This window comes from Rhinolophus hipposideros (genome assembly GCF_964194185.1).
Source record: "Rhinolophus hipposideros genome assembly, chromosome: 10".
Classification (NCBI taxonomy): Eukaryota; Metazoa; Chordata; class Mammalia; order Chiroptera; family Rhinolophidae; genus Rhinolophus; species Rhinolophus hipposideros.
The window spans coordinates 43,433,641-43,449,639 of NC_138056.1; the positions used below are offsets into that span (position 1 = coordinate 43,433,641).

Here is a 15,999-nt window from a genome sequence, read left to right on the forward strand (position 1 = left end):
AGATTTTGAAAGCACAGACTGCACAATTTGCTGTCAGATTGCCCCATCAGAGTCCTTGGATGTGGGCACTGGGTCCTTAGCACTTAGGACTGTACCTGGCACCAGGCAGGAGCGAAGGAGTCCAGCTACCTCAGGAACTTTTTCATAGAGTGACACACACATCCAAGGAGAATCGCCTCTTCCTTCCTTCTGTGGCTTCACACATTTTTCTTCCATTATAAACACACAGTTGGTGTCTCTGTGCTGTTTACGCATTATAAGGCTAAGCACAGCTCCAAACCAGAAGGTTAAATATTTGTGATAAAAATAATCTATTTGTGCTCATCATACCAATGTGACAACACAACTGAGGTATATAGTTATCTTATGCAGAGAAACCAAGGAATGGTGTTGTTTCCTGACAAACAGATATGATACAAATCCTAGAAGTCTAGTCTTTTGGAGAGAAAGCATTCAGATGGCCCTAAAAATGCATATAGTTGGTTATGATTCCACATTTCCCTCCAAATACTCTCACACTGCATCCAAATTACACTGGCCTCTCTAAACGTGCCCATCCTTTACTTCAGGTGTCCATAGTATGGAACGTGTCTAATTACTGGGTTTGTAAAATCAATTTAATGGTTGTGAACAGTATTTTTTTAATGATATAATACATTTTCAAAAAATGTATCACATGTATGTGCATTATTTCACAAAACTTCAGCTGCAGTTTTTATATTTGCGTGTGTTATAATATAAAATGTGTTTCTTACTCTAAATTGTAGCCAAGATCGTTTGAGGTAAACAGCTCTATTCCATACATAACCAGGAACTTAATGAAATATTGTGCTATCCTTTATGTTCTCGACATCTAAGTCTTTGTGTAGCGTTGGGAATTCCAAAAGCCAGAGGAATGACAAACTTGGGCTATCCCTGGGAAAGAAATCTTCACTTGAACACCACAATAACTTCATTACAAATCGGTGACTGAGAAGCTGGGTGGACTTATATTTTCCCACTTATTCAACACGTAGGAAGCTTCTTTCACTGCTAGATACTATGCTAGGTGCTTTCATATACGCTACATTATTTAATCACCACAACAGGTTGTTTTTTTTAGGGGGGAATTTTTATCAGAGTTTATTTGAGCCAAACTGACTATAATTACCAGAAAGCAAGATCTCAAATGCTACAGAGCATAAACAGTTTTGCAGCTTCTTTTAGGCATTTGAAATTAAGGAGGGAATGTAAGGATGATTACATGAAGGTAGAAGAAAGCAAGGTAGGGACTGGATTACAGGATAGTTAACAAGATTATGTGACCTCTTGAGGGTGGTTGTGCTTATTTAAAAGGTGTGTTAAGTTAGATGCACAAAAACGGGTTTTTAAAAGTAGGTACTTACAGCCCCATTTCATGGAGGAAGAAACTGATCTTCAGAGGGATTAGGTGATTTGCTCAAGTGCACAGCTCTAAGTGGCTGAAGTGGCATTAGGCTCCTTCCCTGTTAGACACTAATACAGCACAAATGGGCTAGTCCACCAAGGAGTTTAACCGGGGCATGACTTCCTCTTGGATAAATTGATTTTTCTCTCCTCAACTTTTGTCTGATTCAATCAGAGAAGCTCTTGCATTTATCTGTTTTATACATTAAATTTCCAAATTAGTTTTGACTTCAGAAAAGAGTTCAACAAAAACCCTCCAAAAACTGCACACACTGTGTCAAACAACAACCAGTAATCTAAGCCTTTAGGTGTATGCTTACATTTGCTAAGAACTAACTTAAATTTGTATTATCTAGATGCATATGAACAGCAGATTACACACAATCTAGAATTATGTAGGACCTTCATGGACCCTGTAGTCTAGGAGTCACTCAGCAAGCTCTCATAACATGTATAATCCAAATGCAAATCTGTGTCAGATTTCCTGAAACTATGCAGATTACCGTGTCTCCCGCCAGCAAAACTGACTCCAACTCTCCTTTAAATATCTTCTATCTCTCTAGCCCTCTCCGCCATTCCCAACAAACCACCAAATTCCTTACCCTGTGGCTGGCTACCCTCTACCACTTTTTCTCTCTCTCAAACCTATTCTCTTCAGCTTCTTCAACCACAATCCCTATACAACCTCTCACACCACCACACTCACCAACTACTCAGCAGGCATGTCCCACTCAGCAACATGGAGCATTAGAAATAGAGACCACCTAATGTTCTCTGAGCATGGAATGGGAGTGATAGTGGATGGGGCCCAGCCTTTAACTTCCAAGCCCTCTTCTCTGGATGGCAATGGGTGAAGACTTGAGTCTGGTCCAGATCTGTTTCTCTTTTTATAGACTTCGTTCCCCATCATTCCGTGGCTCATGAAGTTGCTTTTGGTCTTTGTAGACCCACTCACTCAGCAAAGAGTTACAGCAATCTGCCTGCAATTTCTCAAGGACTCTCGTAAAGCTCAGAGCCACCCACCTTGTCTATAACACAGGGCTCAGTGCTGCATTTCTAGTTCTACTGCTATTATTACTTTGTCCCCATTTCCTGCTACTGAGGAAGCCCATACCCACCCAGTAGAGCCTTCTCCTGGGCTCCCATGAACTCAAACACAACTGTAAAGACAGTGAGGGAAACTACATCTGTGCTGCGGGCTTTAGAGAATCACTGGCTTGAAGAAGTAAGAGGAACGTCTTCTGAGCTGAGTAGTCCTCGAAGATTCCCATGTGATTTGAAAGTCCTTTTCTTTCCTATTATTCCCTTTCTTGCTTTCAAGCATCTCCTCTTGGCAGCAGCCACTGGAGCTAAAAGCTATTTCCCTGAAACAAAGCACAGTTTTCTCAAGGCCTTTGTTCTTAACTCATTCGTGCCCACTGACATGTAAGAGCAGCAGGAGGACTGGCGGTGGAGCAGATGGGGCACTGTGTGCGGCGATGGCTTAGATTCTGCTGGGCGCAGCAGTATCCCTGATTTCCCCTTGTTATCCTGAGATCGTAGGATTTCTCTGAGTTACTATTCCTTTCTCTGCAACGATCCCTGGATCCTTATTCCTAATATACGATTTAGTTCTAGGTAAGCCCACATTCACACACTTTGGTTCCATACTTGAAGAGCAATGGAAATACCACATTATTTTTAAGTAGTAGGACAGGAGCTATGAGTACCAATCCTGGAGTGGACATTCTGCAGCTTTTAGGAACATAACATTTTAAACGCAAAGGGGACTTGGTTGTCAACTCATCCCTCGACCTTGTGTGCTGAAGTGAGTAACTCCCACAGGCTTCACCTGCACCAGCAGGCTGACCCAGCCTGACACCTGGGGTCCTGCTCGCATCCACCTCAATCCTAAAGTCTGCCGTGAAGAGCTCTGCCATCACTCTAACACCAGCGGCCCACCCTGACCCCTGCACCACTCTTGAGTCCCTTGTTAGAGGCTGGTTCTGGGGCCACAGTCACTGCCACTGGAGGGCCCCACCCTCTATCCCTGTATGGAAGCTTCCAGAATGAGGGTGGGAGCACCAGATGCTCAGGCGTGATATATTAGGTTGGTGCGGAAGTCATTGCGGTTTAAAAGGTTAAAAATAACTGCAAAAACTGCACTTACTTTTGCATGAACCTAGTATGAGCGATGGATGCGGTGGGCCCCTCTGCAGCCGACTCCTCCACGCCCATCTTCCCCCTGTGAGCAGGTGTTGATTGTGCTAACGCAGCTTTGCTCCTGCATGAGACCCTGACTCCAGTCAACAAAGAGGGAGAATGCAGACAAAACCCAACAAAAAGCTCTGTGGATCCACATCTCCATGCCCACTTCAGAGACTTCATTAGGCATTAACAGGGAAAAAAATCCAGACTGTTTACATTGTTTATGTTTAGTCACTCTTAATCCCTTTGCATGGCATTTGCTTTCTTTCTTTTTAATTTTAATTTATTAGTATGGCATTTGCTTTCTTGATGGATTTTATGACCTTCCTTTAGTAAACATTTTTAATCTGGACACCTACTATCAATAGGTACAATATTTAAGCATACTCCATTAAGACCCTTAGCTACATCTGAAAAAATATCATGCCTTTGTTTTCCTATTCATCACTGCTTCTCTTTCTGATAATCTGCGCCCAACTCCTGAGAGTATTATGCATCCTATACCTAGAAGTTAAGATTGCATTATATAAGTGCTCAATGATTGAAACCCCCCGCCTTTCCTTATTTTTAAGCATTTCAATGATCAATTTCATCATATTTCATGTTTTGAACTTTATTTAAAATGGTGGAAAATATGTAATTCTACTACTACTAATCACAGACTTTAAACACATAGTTGAACTTTAGCTTATAAATAAAAATAATAAATATAGGGTTAAAAGGTAATGTTAGAGTTGCTAAAGTACTGTTATTAAATGAGCATAGATTTTTCACTTTCTTTCTAAACAAATGAATTGCAATACATGGTAGGAGACGTTGACGGGAAAGGACAGCCATGTCACTGATCTTCATTCCTGAGGAAGTGACCCCTTCTAACCCACGGGAGCCATCGTAAGATGGACAGCTGCCCACAGCTCCCTCAAGGCCATGGATTTCCTTTTGGTAAATAAGATACAAAGCGAGATGAAAAGCAGTTTTTCTCCTAACTTCTCACATTACTTGCATGTTATTAAGAGCAGAATCTCTCTTTTGGCCATGATTGTTTCAACACATCAACCAAACATCAATAATCTGGTTCATTAGGAACACTTTACTGAATGTCTAGCATGTGCCATGTACTTTGTTAGGTACTGGACATACCATAGTGAACAAGACAGAGGGTTGATCTCATGGCAGCTTTGGGAATGGTTCTCTTCACCCCAAGGGAACCCCACCTGGGAGAGGTGTTCACCTGGGTCCCAGAGAAGGTATTCTCTGTTTCAAGCAACAGCAATCCCATCTCATATTGCTTACATAACAAAGGGAACTTATGTGCTTACATATTTATAAAGGCCAGAAGTAACACTACACTCAAGAGAGGCTTGCTCCAGTAGCTCAACCATATGCTTGAGGGTCTGGATTCTTTTTCTCTCTCTATTCTGCCACCCATGGGATTGGCTGCACCCTAAGTTTGGCCCTTTAGAGGTCCAAAAGAGCCACAGCTGCTCCTAGGGTATATGCTTCTTTGTTTACAGCCAACAGGGAAGAAAGAGCATCTTCGTCCAAGCAGTCACACCAAATGTTCTATAATACTCTCTGACTAAATCAGTTTATGCAATACTAATCCCAGCAATTGGCTTGACTGGTTTAACCTGGGTCTTGGTCTTGGCCTGGATCCAAGGATGGAGCTAGGATTCCTTGAGTTCCCCAATCAGAAGTCAGGGTCATCAAAAAGAGGGTTTAATCCCAGGGAGGCAATGAACAAACATTCAGTGATGCTGTCTGGGTGGGTACCAGCAGAACTGGGCAGATCCTGGTCAGCTTTCCTTCTGCTTTTTGTTCTTGAGGCATAAGAACTAAAGCCATCTACCCCAACAGTGTCTACAGAATGTACTCTATATTAACTTGACTTTGCTATTCTATTGTCTTCATTAACATAACTTTACTATTCCCGGAGGAGACATTTGCCAAGATAGATAAAAGTTGCAAATAACATTATTGCTCATTACAGGGACTTCCCAAAAGACTATGAATTCTTCCTTAGAAAGCATCAACAGCTTACACCCCAAGACTCTTTAAACCCTGTTCTCAAAATCCTCACCTTTTTGTGTACACCGAAACTATTACATTATGATCTTTACAATCCTAACCAAGCTCTCCCAACCTGTTTTATCCCCCTTGCTGCCACACTGAAAGGCCAACCTTAAAACATACTTCAAAATCTCCATTAATCAGACTTTGCCTTTCCCTTTCCATTACCAGGCAAGCAATAAACTCAGTTTTATCTTATCAACAGGTTGTTCTGGTGATATCTGGGAGATAGCATTCAAAGGGCACATATCCTGAAATACCATTTCCAGGGGCAGTGATCTTCTGGATGTTCTCTGTCCTCTACCAGGATGCTCTACCCCTGCTCCAGGCCCCTTAACCCAGAAAGTTCTCTCTTCCCACCCATACCTGAGGGTTTGTGCTTCTTTCAGAGGCTGGCATACACCATTCTAGTTAATTTCTTCTACAGGGAAGGACTCGGCCCATCAGCCCATTATATTAGCAGTCACTTCTGAATGCCACTCCTGGAGACGGAGATCACTACAGACTCAATCAAGCCCATTGTTAAGCACTTTCTTATTTAATTACTATTCAAGTGTGCCACAGGAGCAATCTCGGTCAGTGACTGCTGGGGCAAGGTCATTTGTGAATGAGAGGATATTCACCATGCACTTGGCATTCTATTCAGGAAGCAATGCTATTTTCCCACACACTGTTATTGTCTTTTATACCTCTAGTGTTTACCCTAATGCTCCCATGTTGTGCACGATTACTATCTCTATAGACCTTCGAAAGAGTCACTGGTTTTGTATCCCAGCCGAAGATGAGAAAATGGTTAGCATCCTTTTTTTTTTTCTTTTTTGTACAGATAATTCAGTACAAGAAAGAAAATTTGCTCGGGAAAGAACAAATGCTCTTGGCTTTGCTTGCTGACCATTCTCTCCACCAGCTGGAAACACAACGCCCCATTAACACGAACGGTGCCTTCTTGTGCAAACTGCGTTCCGGCCACTTATATCAATTGGCAGAGATTCTAACAGGCTTGTTAATATTTTTCAGATTCCCAAACATGTAGCACATTTATGTTCTTTGCAATCAGTTTCGCTTCAGTGGCCCTGCAGGTATTTATGGATACTGGCATGCTAAATTCCACCAAAAAAGTTTATTTTGAGGAAAAAATTTCTCAATTATGTTTTTTATTTTGCCCAAAAAATGCTTTCCCACTATTTTTCCCTTCACATGTAGGTAGAACAAATCATTACCTTGTGTAAAACTGCTGCTAAAATGTTTCCCTGGTGAGAAAAGCCAACTTGTGGATTAATCTACTTGTCACCTCCAAATCAGTTCTCATTTAGGGTGCAGTGGTCTTCCCTTCACCATTTGGATTTCTGTGGAATTTCTGCTTCCCCATTCTCTTAAAAAAGATACTGAAGTACTCTAGAACCGAGCCACCCTATCAGCTTAAGAGAGACCTTCATAATTTACTAAGGTGCCTCAGTTAACTGCTCTGAATATTTCTCAACTGCACTGAAAATGCAAAGCCAGTATCATCAGATGGCAGTTCATGGGAACCAAGAGAGAAAATGATCTCTTTTCATGTTCTTCTCCTAAATGGAGAAAAGGTAATCTGAGCTTCAAGCTTAATAAGGGCCATTTCCATTTGAAGAGCCTGCAAGTTTAGTCTCAATACCTTTTACATCGCCCCCCCCCCCAGCTGACTTTGACTTTGGACCCCACTGAATGGGGGAATTGTGGAACTTCAGAACTAAGGGAGCCCACTTACTTTCATTATATGTCTCTTTCATTCATTTACCAAATACTAATCCAATACCTATGTAATACAGTATTTCCATTCTCTGCAAATTGTGTTATTCCCATGCAATGAATCAATGCCATATATTCCAGTACAGAGAAAGCAAATAATAGGGTCAACGATCGGTCAGCTAGTCCCTCATGAAACAAGAGTCTCCAAAGCCAGGTCCTGTCCAAGAAGAGATACATCTCAACGCTAAAAGTTCCGTTTACGTGTTGAAAGGAAACCTTGGATATCTGAACACAAGGCATAGAATGAATCATGTTATGGATATAAAGAAAGTTTCCAGTAGCTGGGAGAAGGAAGTAGAGAGACTTTGGTGGAAGAAACAGGGAGACAGAAAGAGAAGAGGCTTGGATGTGGATGTGAAGTCCTGGCTTCACCCCTTAGGCTTGAAACCGCAGGTTTCAGGTGGATTGAGGAGGAAGCTGAAGGCAGACGTGGCCCGTGCCAACATAAGGCTAGAGGAACAATGCAGAAATAGCCTCTTATGGACATGAAGAGAGTGTCTGTAATGGCACCAAGCCTCCTGCAGTTCCCATGTGTCCTTGAATGCTTAGACGATGTGGAAAGGAGGTGACAGTATTGGTGACAGTGTTTCAAGGGGGTTCCAGCAAGTGGGGAAGTGAGCCTGTACCAAGAAGACCTCCCAGGTCAGGCATCCAAGGGGAGAGACCGCCAGACCTGAGATTTGCAGGGCCGTCAATAACCCAAGTGGTTCTTGTTAGCTCAGTTTCCATCCAGAACATTTTGTTCTCTGAGTCAGAGACATCCTGTTGGTCCATGTGTGGGGGAGTGTGCCACAACAGGGGGTGACGGCATGTGGCCTCCATGTACCCACTACTCATGTCCTCTATTACTACCCCCTCACATACACGACAGACTTATGCTCAGCTTTTTCCCCAGATCTTGAGCCACACTATCTATCAGAGGGCAGAGCATGTGATCGCCAGCCCAGGTTCACTCCCAGGACTGGAGTTCATGGTGTTTCCAAAGACCTGTAATCTGGGGTGCTAATGGGTACCTCAGATATCTCCAGCTTGCTGAGTGGCAGCACTTCCTAAGGTTTGCCTTATCCTATGCCTCAGGCCATGCTTTTTAAAAAAAAGTGTTTTCATCTCAGTTTCCTTCTCTACCGGTCTTATTCTCACCAGGACCCCAGTCCTGCAACACATCCAAACCCCCTTGATGGAAACCTGATTGGTTTGGCTTTTTCTTGTTTTGGAGAATCACTCCTGTTTCCTAAATCTGTTGTGAATAACAATTTCCCAGAGTGCTAAAGGCTCTGACTCCCTCACTTCAAAATCTTCTGGGTAGCAGTTGGGTTTGCTTGTGTCAGTTTTGCTGTCTGGCCAGGCCCCTTCTCAGGAAGTCTACTCCCCATATTCCTTCCTGCTGGAGTGGGCACCGGCTCACATTTCCATGACCCCTGACCTGCAGTGAAATAGACCAGGGGTGGACACCTAACCCAGCCTGGGCAATCAGATGCTTTCTCCTGAGAATGTGTGGACCTTGAAGACTCCAGGTAGGCTCTGCTGAGCACCTGATGGTCCTAGTGGTGTAACTTCTTGCCGAGTCTGTGTAACTGACACTTGCTTTAGTTCTATAGCTCCAAGTTCATACCCTTAAGAAGGCAGAGGGTGGTAGATGAGGACTCTGCATGCCAGGGTTCACTGTGCCACATCTGCTCCCTAGTTATGCTGGGAATTGTAGAAGCCTGAGTTCCAGGGGGCAGCGGACTCACTGAAGTGGTTCCAGCAGAACCAGACTAGCTGGGTCCAGAACCCCATTAGCCTTCTGGACAGACATGTACAAAAGGCTGAGCTTGGAGAGAGCAAGACTTATGCACACATAGCACCCCTTGAGTAGGACTTTGCCCCTCTGTCAGACAGGATAATGCTGCTGATCTTCACCATATATTCTGATGGGACCCTCTGTCTTCTATCTCTTTTAGAAAAGTAAAGTTTGATTTAACCAAAAGGTGTCTGTGTCTGATCCTGCCATTAAAGCAAGTTCACTAGTTGTGAATGCAGAGAGTATGCAGCACTACACAGGGAGGAGATGAAAATCTGGAATTTTTCTATGATTCTCCCTGGGGCTTATGACATGCAGGAGGGGGGAAAAGGTGCTGGGATACGGCCAGGCCAACACCATCTTCTCGTGGCTCTATGGCACAGCGGGCTGTGGTGGGAGCCCCGAGGGCTCTGTCATCTCCTGAGGCCCCATGGAGGGGACACTGCTGTCCCCAAGTCCCAGGCAGCCTCCCTGGGGGAGGCTGCACAGCTTCCCAAGCTTTGACATCACGGACAGTGAAGGGAGTGGGACTGGCTGACCTTTGAGAGAGAAACGGATTTTTGAACTCGTTGGCTTTGAAGACTCCATCTGCCACCTGCCCTGGCAAGGCCAGCGTATGTTGGATGCAGCCCCAAGCAGGCTGCCAGACCTCAGCAGGGCGCAGGGTTCAGTCCTCCCCTGGCTCCTCTGCCCCCAGAAGTGCAGAGCTCCTGCCACACCAGCCTCCCTTCACGCTTAATCCTAATCACCCCAGATTCTCTCTTCCCTCTCCCTCTCTCTCATTCATTCAAACACAAATGCAGAGGTATGTGTACACACACGCGCACACACACGCGCACACACACACAGGACTGAAGCTTAATTACTGTTTTTGTTTGAAAGCAGAAATTTAAAGGAAGAGGGTATAACAGGAACTTACTGTCGAGGCCAACGACGAAAGGAGAAGGAACAGAACTTAAATATGTGCATCTGTGTCCAGCAAAGCCACGGATGACCCCTCCCCCCAGTCTGAGGTGATGGGGATTTCCAACATTCCTTTTATCTTCCATGACAGACACCATGGATGATATGTCTTTATGTGACAGTCACACGAGGACACACGGCAGTCACTCAGAATGTGGAACCTACATAATAATAATTATACCTGAGGACTTCACTGAGCATTATGGGCCAGCCACTGTACTTCACATGTATTAGATTATTTAATTCTCACCACCTTGTGAGACAGGCACTGGTATGGCCACTTTACAGATGAGAAAATTGAGGTCCAGAAAGGGAAAAACAATTTTCAAGTGGCAGCACAGAAACTTAAATCTAGGTCCATCCAGCTCCAAAGTGAGCGCTTCCAACCTCTCTGCCTACGGCCTCCTCCGTCCTCACAGCGGTCAGCAAGGTGCAGTGACCTCTCTAATACTGCTTTTCATCTCACCTGTACCAGTGCCCCAATTCTGCTAGCTGCACATTTATTTTTAAAAGGAGAAGTATTGCTTCCCCTCTCAGGATGGATCTAGAGTCCTGGGCACGAGCGTCAGAGACAAGAAGTCACAGGGCAGGGGCAGCCTCCCTTGGTTTGCCCTTCAGGGAAGGGGCACAGGCGTTTCATTTCCTAAGTTCTACTATAACTGTTAAGAAATGACCACTGTATTTGCTGAAGTAGTTCTGGCTGGTGTAACAAAGGACTCCCAGTTTCAGTGATTGTACCCTAAAAGCATTTATTTCTCACTTACATAACTGTTTGACATAACTGTCAAACACAGATTTGCAAAAGGCCAAACACGTGGGGTTTAAGGACCACCTCCCAGGTATCCAAAGTCATACGGCACTTTTTCCTTGGGAGTGAAGGAAGCCTCCGAGGCCCGCTGCCTACTCTTCCCAGGTGTCATGTGCAGGCACAGCCACTCAGGGCCCAGTGTACGGGCACCACCCAGGATTACTTCCTGGCCAGGTCCTGGAGAAACAATTGTTTGTACACCGAATCAGGACTCACGTCTCAGCCCCATGCCACACGCCTAACCCTACCCTGTTCCATTTCCTGTGTCTTGAGGAGCATAGAGCTTTGACACTCTTTGATACTCCAGATTACAAGTAAGAATTTAAGTCACCAGTGACTTATAAGGGTGCAGAATGTGTATTACAACTGCTTTAACTGCCACTGCTAGTGAGGCTCAAGCAATTGAATGAGCCTGCAGATGGACTCCTTCGAGAACTGCACCAGGAGCTGAAGAAGCGAGATGCAGTTCAGTCAGCATCGGTCCTCCAGCCACTTCTCAGGTGGTTCATAGGTTCTATGGGTTTCCCTTAGGGATTCATTTTGAGTCCAGGGAAAAAAAAGTCTTGGCTTCGATGGCCCAGGGGCAGAGGTATCCTCAGGGACCTACAAAATAGGGGCCCCAGGCTCTCCCTGAATACCCCGAAGCTTAGAGTTAGTCCATAAATCCTGTCCTGCTCTTCTCTGTGTGGCATAATCTCCAACAAAGGAAGACTGTCCTTTTGTCGCAAGGCCAGATGTGGAGCCTCTCTACAGCTGTCTTGAATGTTTACTACAACCAGATCACCGACTGACGATGGCAGCAGAGCCCACACTGGGCGAGGCTCTGGTCACATCTGTCTGGATGGCTTTGCAGGGGGCAGAGCTGTCTGCACGGGGAGAGTACGAGGACATTTCTGACTGAAACCCCTGCTCTCTGGTGTCCCTGTTCCCAGGGGTTCAATTTTCTTCACTTATCAAGGGCAGGAGGAAGAAATGCTTCATGGACAATCTCGTAAGCACAACAAACACGTCCCTCCTTTGTGCTTCTGTGGCACCGGATGTCGACGATAATGCTCATGAATGTGCACTTTAATGACTAGTTTACACACCGTATTCTGTCTCTCTTATGGTGTATAAGTATTTCAAGGGAAGGGATGGTTTATTATTCACATCTATTTTCTGTAGCTAATATTTAGGCATTTCACTCTCAGAAATGTTACCTAGTGAGTGCAATTTGTTTTTGAGAGAATAAAGTTAATGAACTTTATTCTTTTTGAGAGAATAAACTTATTGGAGAGAATAAGTTAATAAGAGAGTGAGTCAATGAGCAAATGATGAATGGGGAAAGAGTAAATAAAAAGTAAATTGTGGGGGAGTGAATGAATGGAGGTGTGAGAGGCAGAATGATGGTCCACTTCTTCCAGGTATCCACTTTTCTCTTTTCCCTTGCAAACAAAACCCTAGTTTTTAGTTGGGCACATTTCCACCCAACAAAAAGAATATATTTCCCACACATGTCCATGTGAATAACTTTTGTGACTAAGTTAATTGTTAAGTATCAGCATTGCATGAGACATCAAGGAAAATCCTTGAAAAAGAAATGTGTGTGTCTTGGCCACATTTCTATGGCCTGTAAAATATGTGATGGCTAGAGCTTAGTAACCGTATTATACAATGAGGTGACACCCTCCTCTCTCCTTCCAAAACAAAAGTCACACTGGGTGAGTGACACAGAAAAACAGGAGAAGTCTAGGTCTCTGTTGATCGTGAAACCACTATAATACCCTAGATTACCTTCCTCTGAACCTTTTTTATGTAAGACAAGTAAATTTCCACTTCACTTGTTTCATGGTTTGTTGTTTTTTAGATTTTTATCATATATAGTTGAATCTGACACTAACCAACTGGCCCAGAATCACAAGTTCATGCTAGAATCAGTCCTAGAATCCAGACCTCCTCTCTTCCAGTCTCAAGCTCTTTCTGATGCCCGGTATAAGTCACTATATGATGGTCTGAAATGCTACACTCACCCAGTTCCTGAAGATGTCCTTCAAATGTCAACCCAAAGCCACAACACAGAATCAGAGAATCGTGATCTTTCCTAAAGAAAATCAAAGTGAGGGATGATCCCTGATCAATGCTCAAAACCTACCAGGCTGGTGGGGATCACAGACTCAACCTCACATTGAATGCAATTCCTAACAGCCCCAGAAAGTACAACCAGGAACCACACACTCTGGTACATTCACATTTTTGGTGTCACCTGCATTGCAACAATCAAGCATTTACTCTTCCATAAGTGAGGCATTTGGGGGGCGGTCTTACCTCCACCAGGGAATGCCAGTGTGCGATGGGCTTCCGCGGATACGACAGCATCTCACTCCAGTGGTCTCTGCCCAGCCTCTCGGCTTCGTTGCCTACTTGACATACGCCGATGACCTCATTGTGACCTACACTGTGAAAATGGCCCACAATAGTTTTTTCTTAAAATTTTGGTATGTACAAACAACAATTACTCAAACTAATAGAGAGGTATTAGGGAAAGGGGTGGTTAGTTTCATTCCCTAATTTAAAACTACAGGCCAAGTTTAATAGCCAATAGGATTTGGGATCCAACACTGTCCTCGGTGGTACAGAGGAGAAGAGCTGAGTCTGCCTCTCGTAGACCTAGGCTATGCAAAAATATCACGCGGCATGGCTTAGCTTGTTCCTAAGAGCTCCCTGATGCATGCTAAGGATGTCACCTCTGGTTCTGGAAGTACGTTGACCTCCAGGCCTGCAAATCCATGTAATGAAAACGGGGCCCCTGAAAGGAGTTTTTTATAATAATGGCTGCTCAAATTCCTGTAAGAAGCAACCAAGTATGGATAAGGGGGCAGCTCTGTGTCTGGCAGCCATAGTCTTCAGCTTACAAAGGGAGCAGAGTGCAGGAGGCCCTTAGTCTTGCTTCTCCCTCTCTTCAGGGAATCGGTTTTCACATGCTCTTCCCTCCTTCCAAACCCAGCTTTGCTTCTTTGACTCAACTTGATTTCCCTACTATAGAAAGACACTTGGCTCCTTTAACTTGAGTGGTAATATTTCTGAAACATTCCGTGGGTAGGTCCCTGCCTTGGCTTCCCTCCCCCCTTTTTTCCTTAAAAGATTTTGGTGAGAAATCCTTTGTATAACTAGAATGACATGGCCCATCCATGAACTCTTTGGGATCTAAATTCCAGAGTTTCTCTCTTTCTTTTTTCTTCCCGCAAAGATGAGTGATTTTTCTCCTATTTGTTTGTAGGGAGTAAGGGGGAGACGAGGTGGGGAAGTAGTGTGAAGGGTATTCAAGTCTACGCTCATTAAAATCAGTTGCATGCAGAAGCCCCATGAATTCTGCCATGGATGTTTTCCAGCCCAGATTCATGAGTTTACTGAGAATTAAATTGAAGCAGAGCTCACATAATCAGATTTGTCAACGCAGGAAACTTGGCAATAGCTTGAAAACTGCTGGCCTAGCTCTCCATGGTTGGTGGGCAATGTCCCCTCCTGTGGCCTGACACTACTGGTATTGTGAGTCATCCAGAGGAGACAGAAGGAGGTCCAGCCCAGCATGGACTGTCACACCCATGGGCAGCTGAACCAGTCCTGTGCTCCCTGGGTTGGAAGATGTTTGTGCTTCACCCTGCCATCTGCTAGAAGAGTGTTGCGGGCTCTGGAGCTCCCTTGCTGACATTTCAGGGTATGCGGGAAATTTTTCAGCTACAAATAATATTTGTAAGATTACATTAGAAGTCAGAATGATTTTTTCATAATTGTGCCCAGACCACGTGGGAGGGTTCCAATTAAAAAGAGACTTTTCATTTCAGTCTAATGACTGGTTTAACATGTATAATTCCCTGTTGGTACTTCCTCTGCATATTAAAGTGACTGTTTTTCAAATCTGTTCTTTAAATACACAATTGGCTACAATGTAGGCTATAAATATCTCTTCTGTGCTGTATTAATTAGAAAGTGGAGCATCTTATACATTTTAATATACCCTGTCACCCATACTGATTCTAGCATTTTCAAGAGAACATTTCTGTGTTTGCTTTCAGACTTAAGTGGATGGAAATGATCTTTATTAAACACATTGGGAGAAGGACAAAATAACAAAGTTACGTATTTAGAAATGTTGATGGTTTGGCAAAGTAATCACTCTGCTGTTCTGAGTGGAACCTTTCCATGAAGGCGAGGCAGGATTACCCAAGTGATGATTAAGATGTATGGGGTCACAGTTCTCCAAGCTGAGAATCTAGGGTATGTGCAGGGGTGGAGAGGGGAAGCGGTAGGGTAGAGGAGGATGGAGAAGGAGAAAGAGATTAAAAAGGGAAAGGAAAGAATGGGTGTGCTGAGAGGCACCTTGATAACCGGACTCGACCGCATGGTTTGGACTCTTTATCCATCAGCTTCCCACATCCTGCTCATCCAACTCATCTCCAGAGACCCGGACACCAGCTAAGAATTGATGCCAGCACCGCCCCTCTGCCCTCCCAGCCCTGGGCACAGTGGACTTGGACTGAGAAAGAGCTCTAGGTATCTCACCGGTCGTAATCCATGACCGCTATGGACAAGTGGATTTGGTCAATGTTCTCGGGAGGGACATCAAAGACTATGGCTTCATTGTAAACAGGATTCAGAGTGTTCCTCTTGGTGGATGTTTTCCTCTTCTTCAGCCGTCTGCCATCACACATCAGTGAGACTTTCACGTAGGGATCTGTACAGACAATGAGAATCAGGGGTACTGTGAGATTAAGTGTAGATTTAGTCTGGCAGTTTCGTCACTGTGGAATTTCCCGGACTATGTATGCAGAATTCCACCTGCCCGTGGGCTGGAGTTGGAGGATTTTAACAAGTACGATGCCTGGACAGCAACTATAGTTAGTTAGGATAACTAAGTCATTCATTCATGAGAAAGCACAGGACACTGTCTTCTCAAAATGCTTTGGAATTTAAAAATAGTGTGAAAACACCCGTTATCAAATGA

General features: G+C 44.2%; 1 protein-coding gene across 2 annotated transcripts in view; it reads right to left on the bottom strand.

Moving 5' to 3' along the window:
* Nucleotides 1-15,999, bottom strand: part of SYT9 (synaptotagmin 9) — a 161,815-nt gene that overhangs the window by 28,872 nt on the left and 116,944 nt on the right. The window contains exons 5-6 of one of the 2 annotated variants that reach the window (XR_013994241.1): nt 15,558-15,729; nt 13,323-13,447 (exon numbers count right to left, since the gene is read on the bottom strand). Coding sequence is in view for 1 of the 2 variants with exons in the window: in XM_081063428.1 (XP_080919554.1) it covers nt 13,323-13,452; nt 15,558-15,729 (302 nt within the window). In the remaining variant the exon portion in view is untranslated. Of the gene's footprint in view, nt 1-13,322; nt 13,453-15,557; nt 15,730-15,999 lie in introns of both variants that reach the window. The other variant, XM_081063428.1, reaches the window with a different exon arrangement.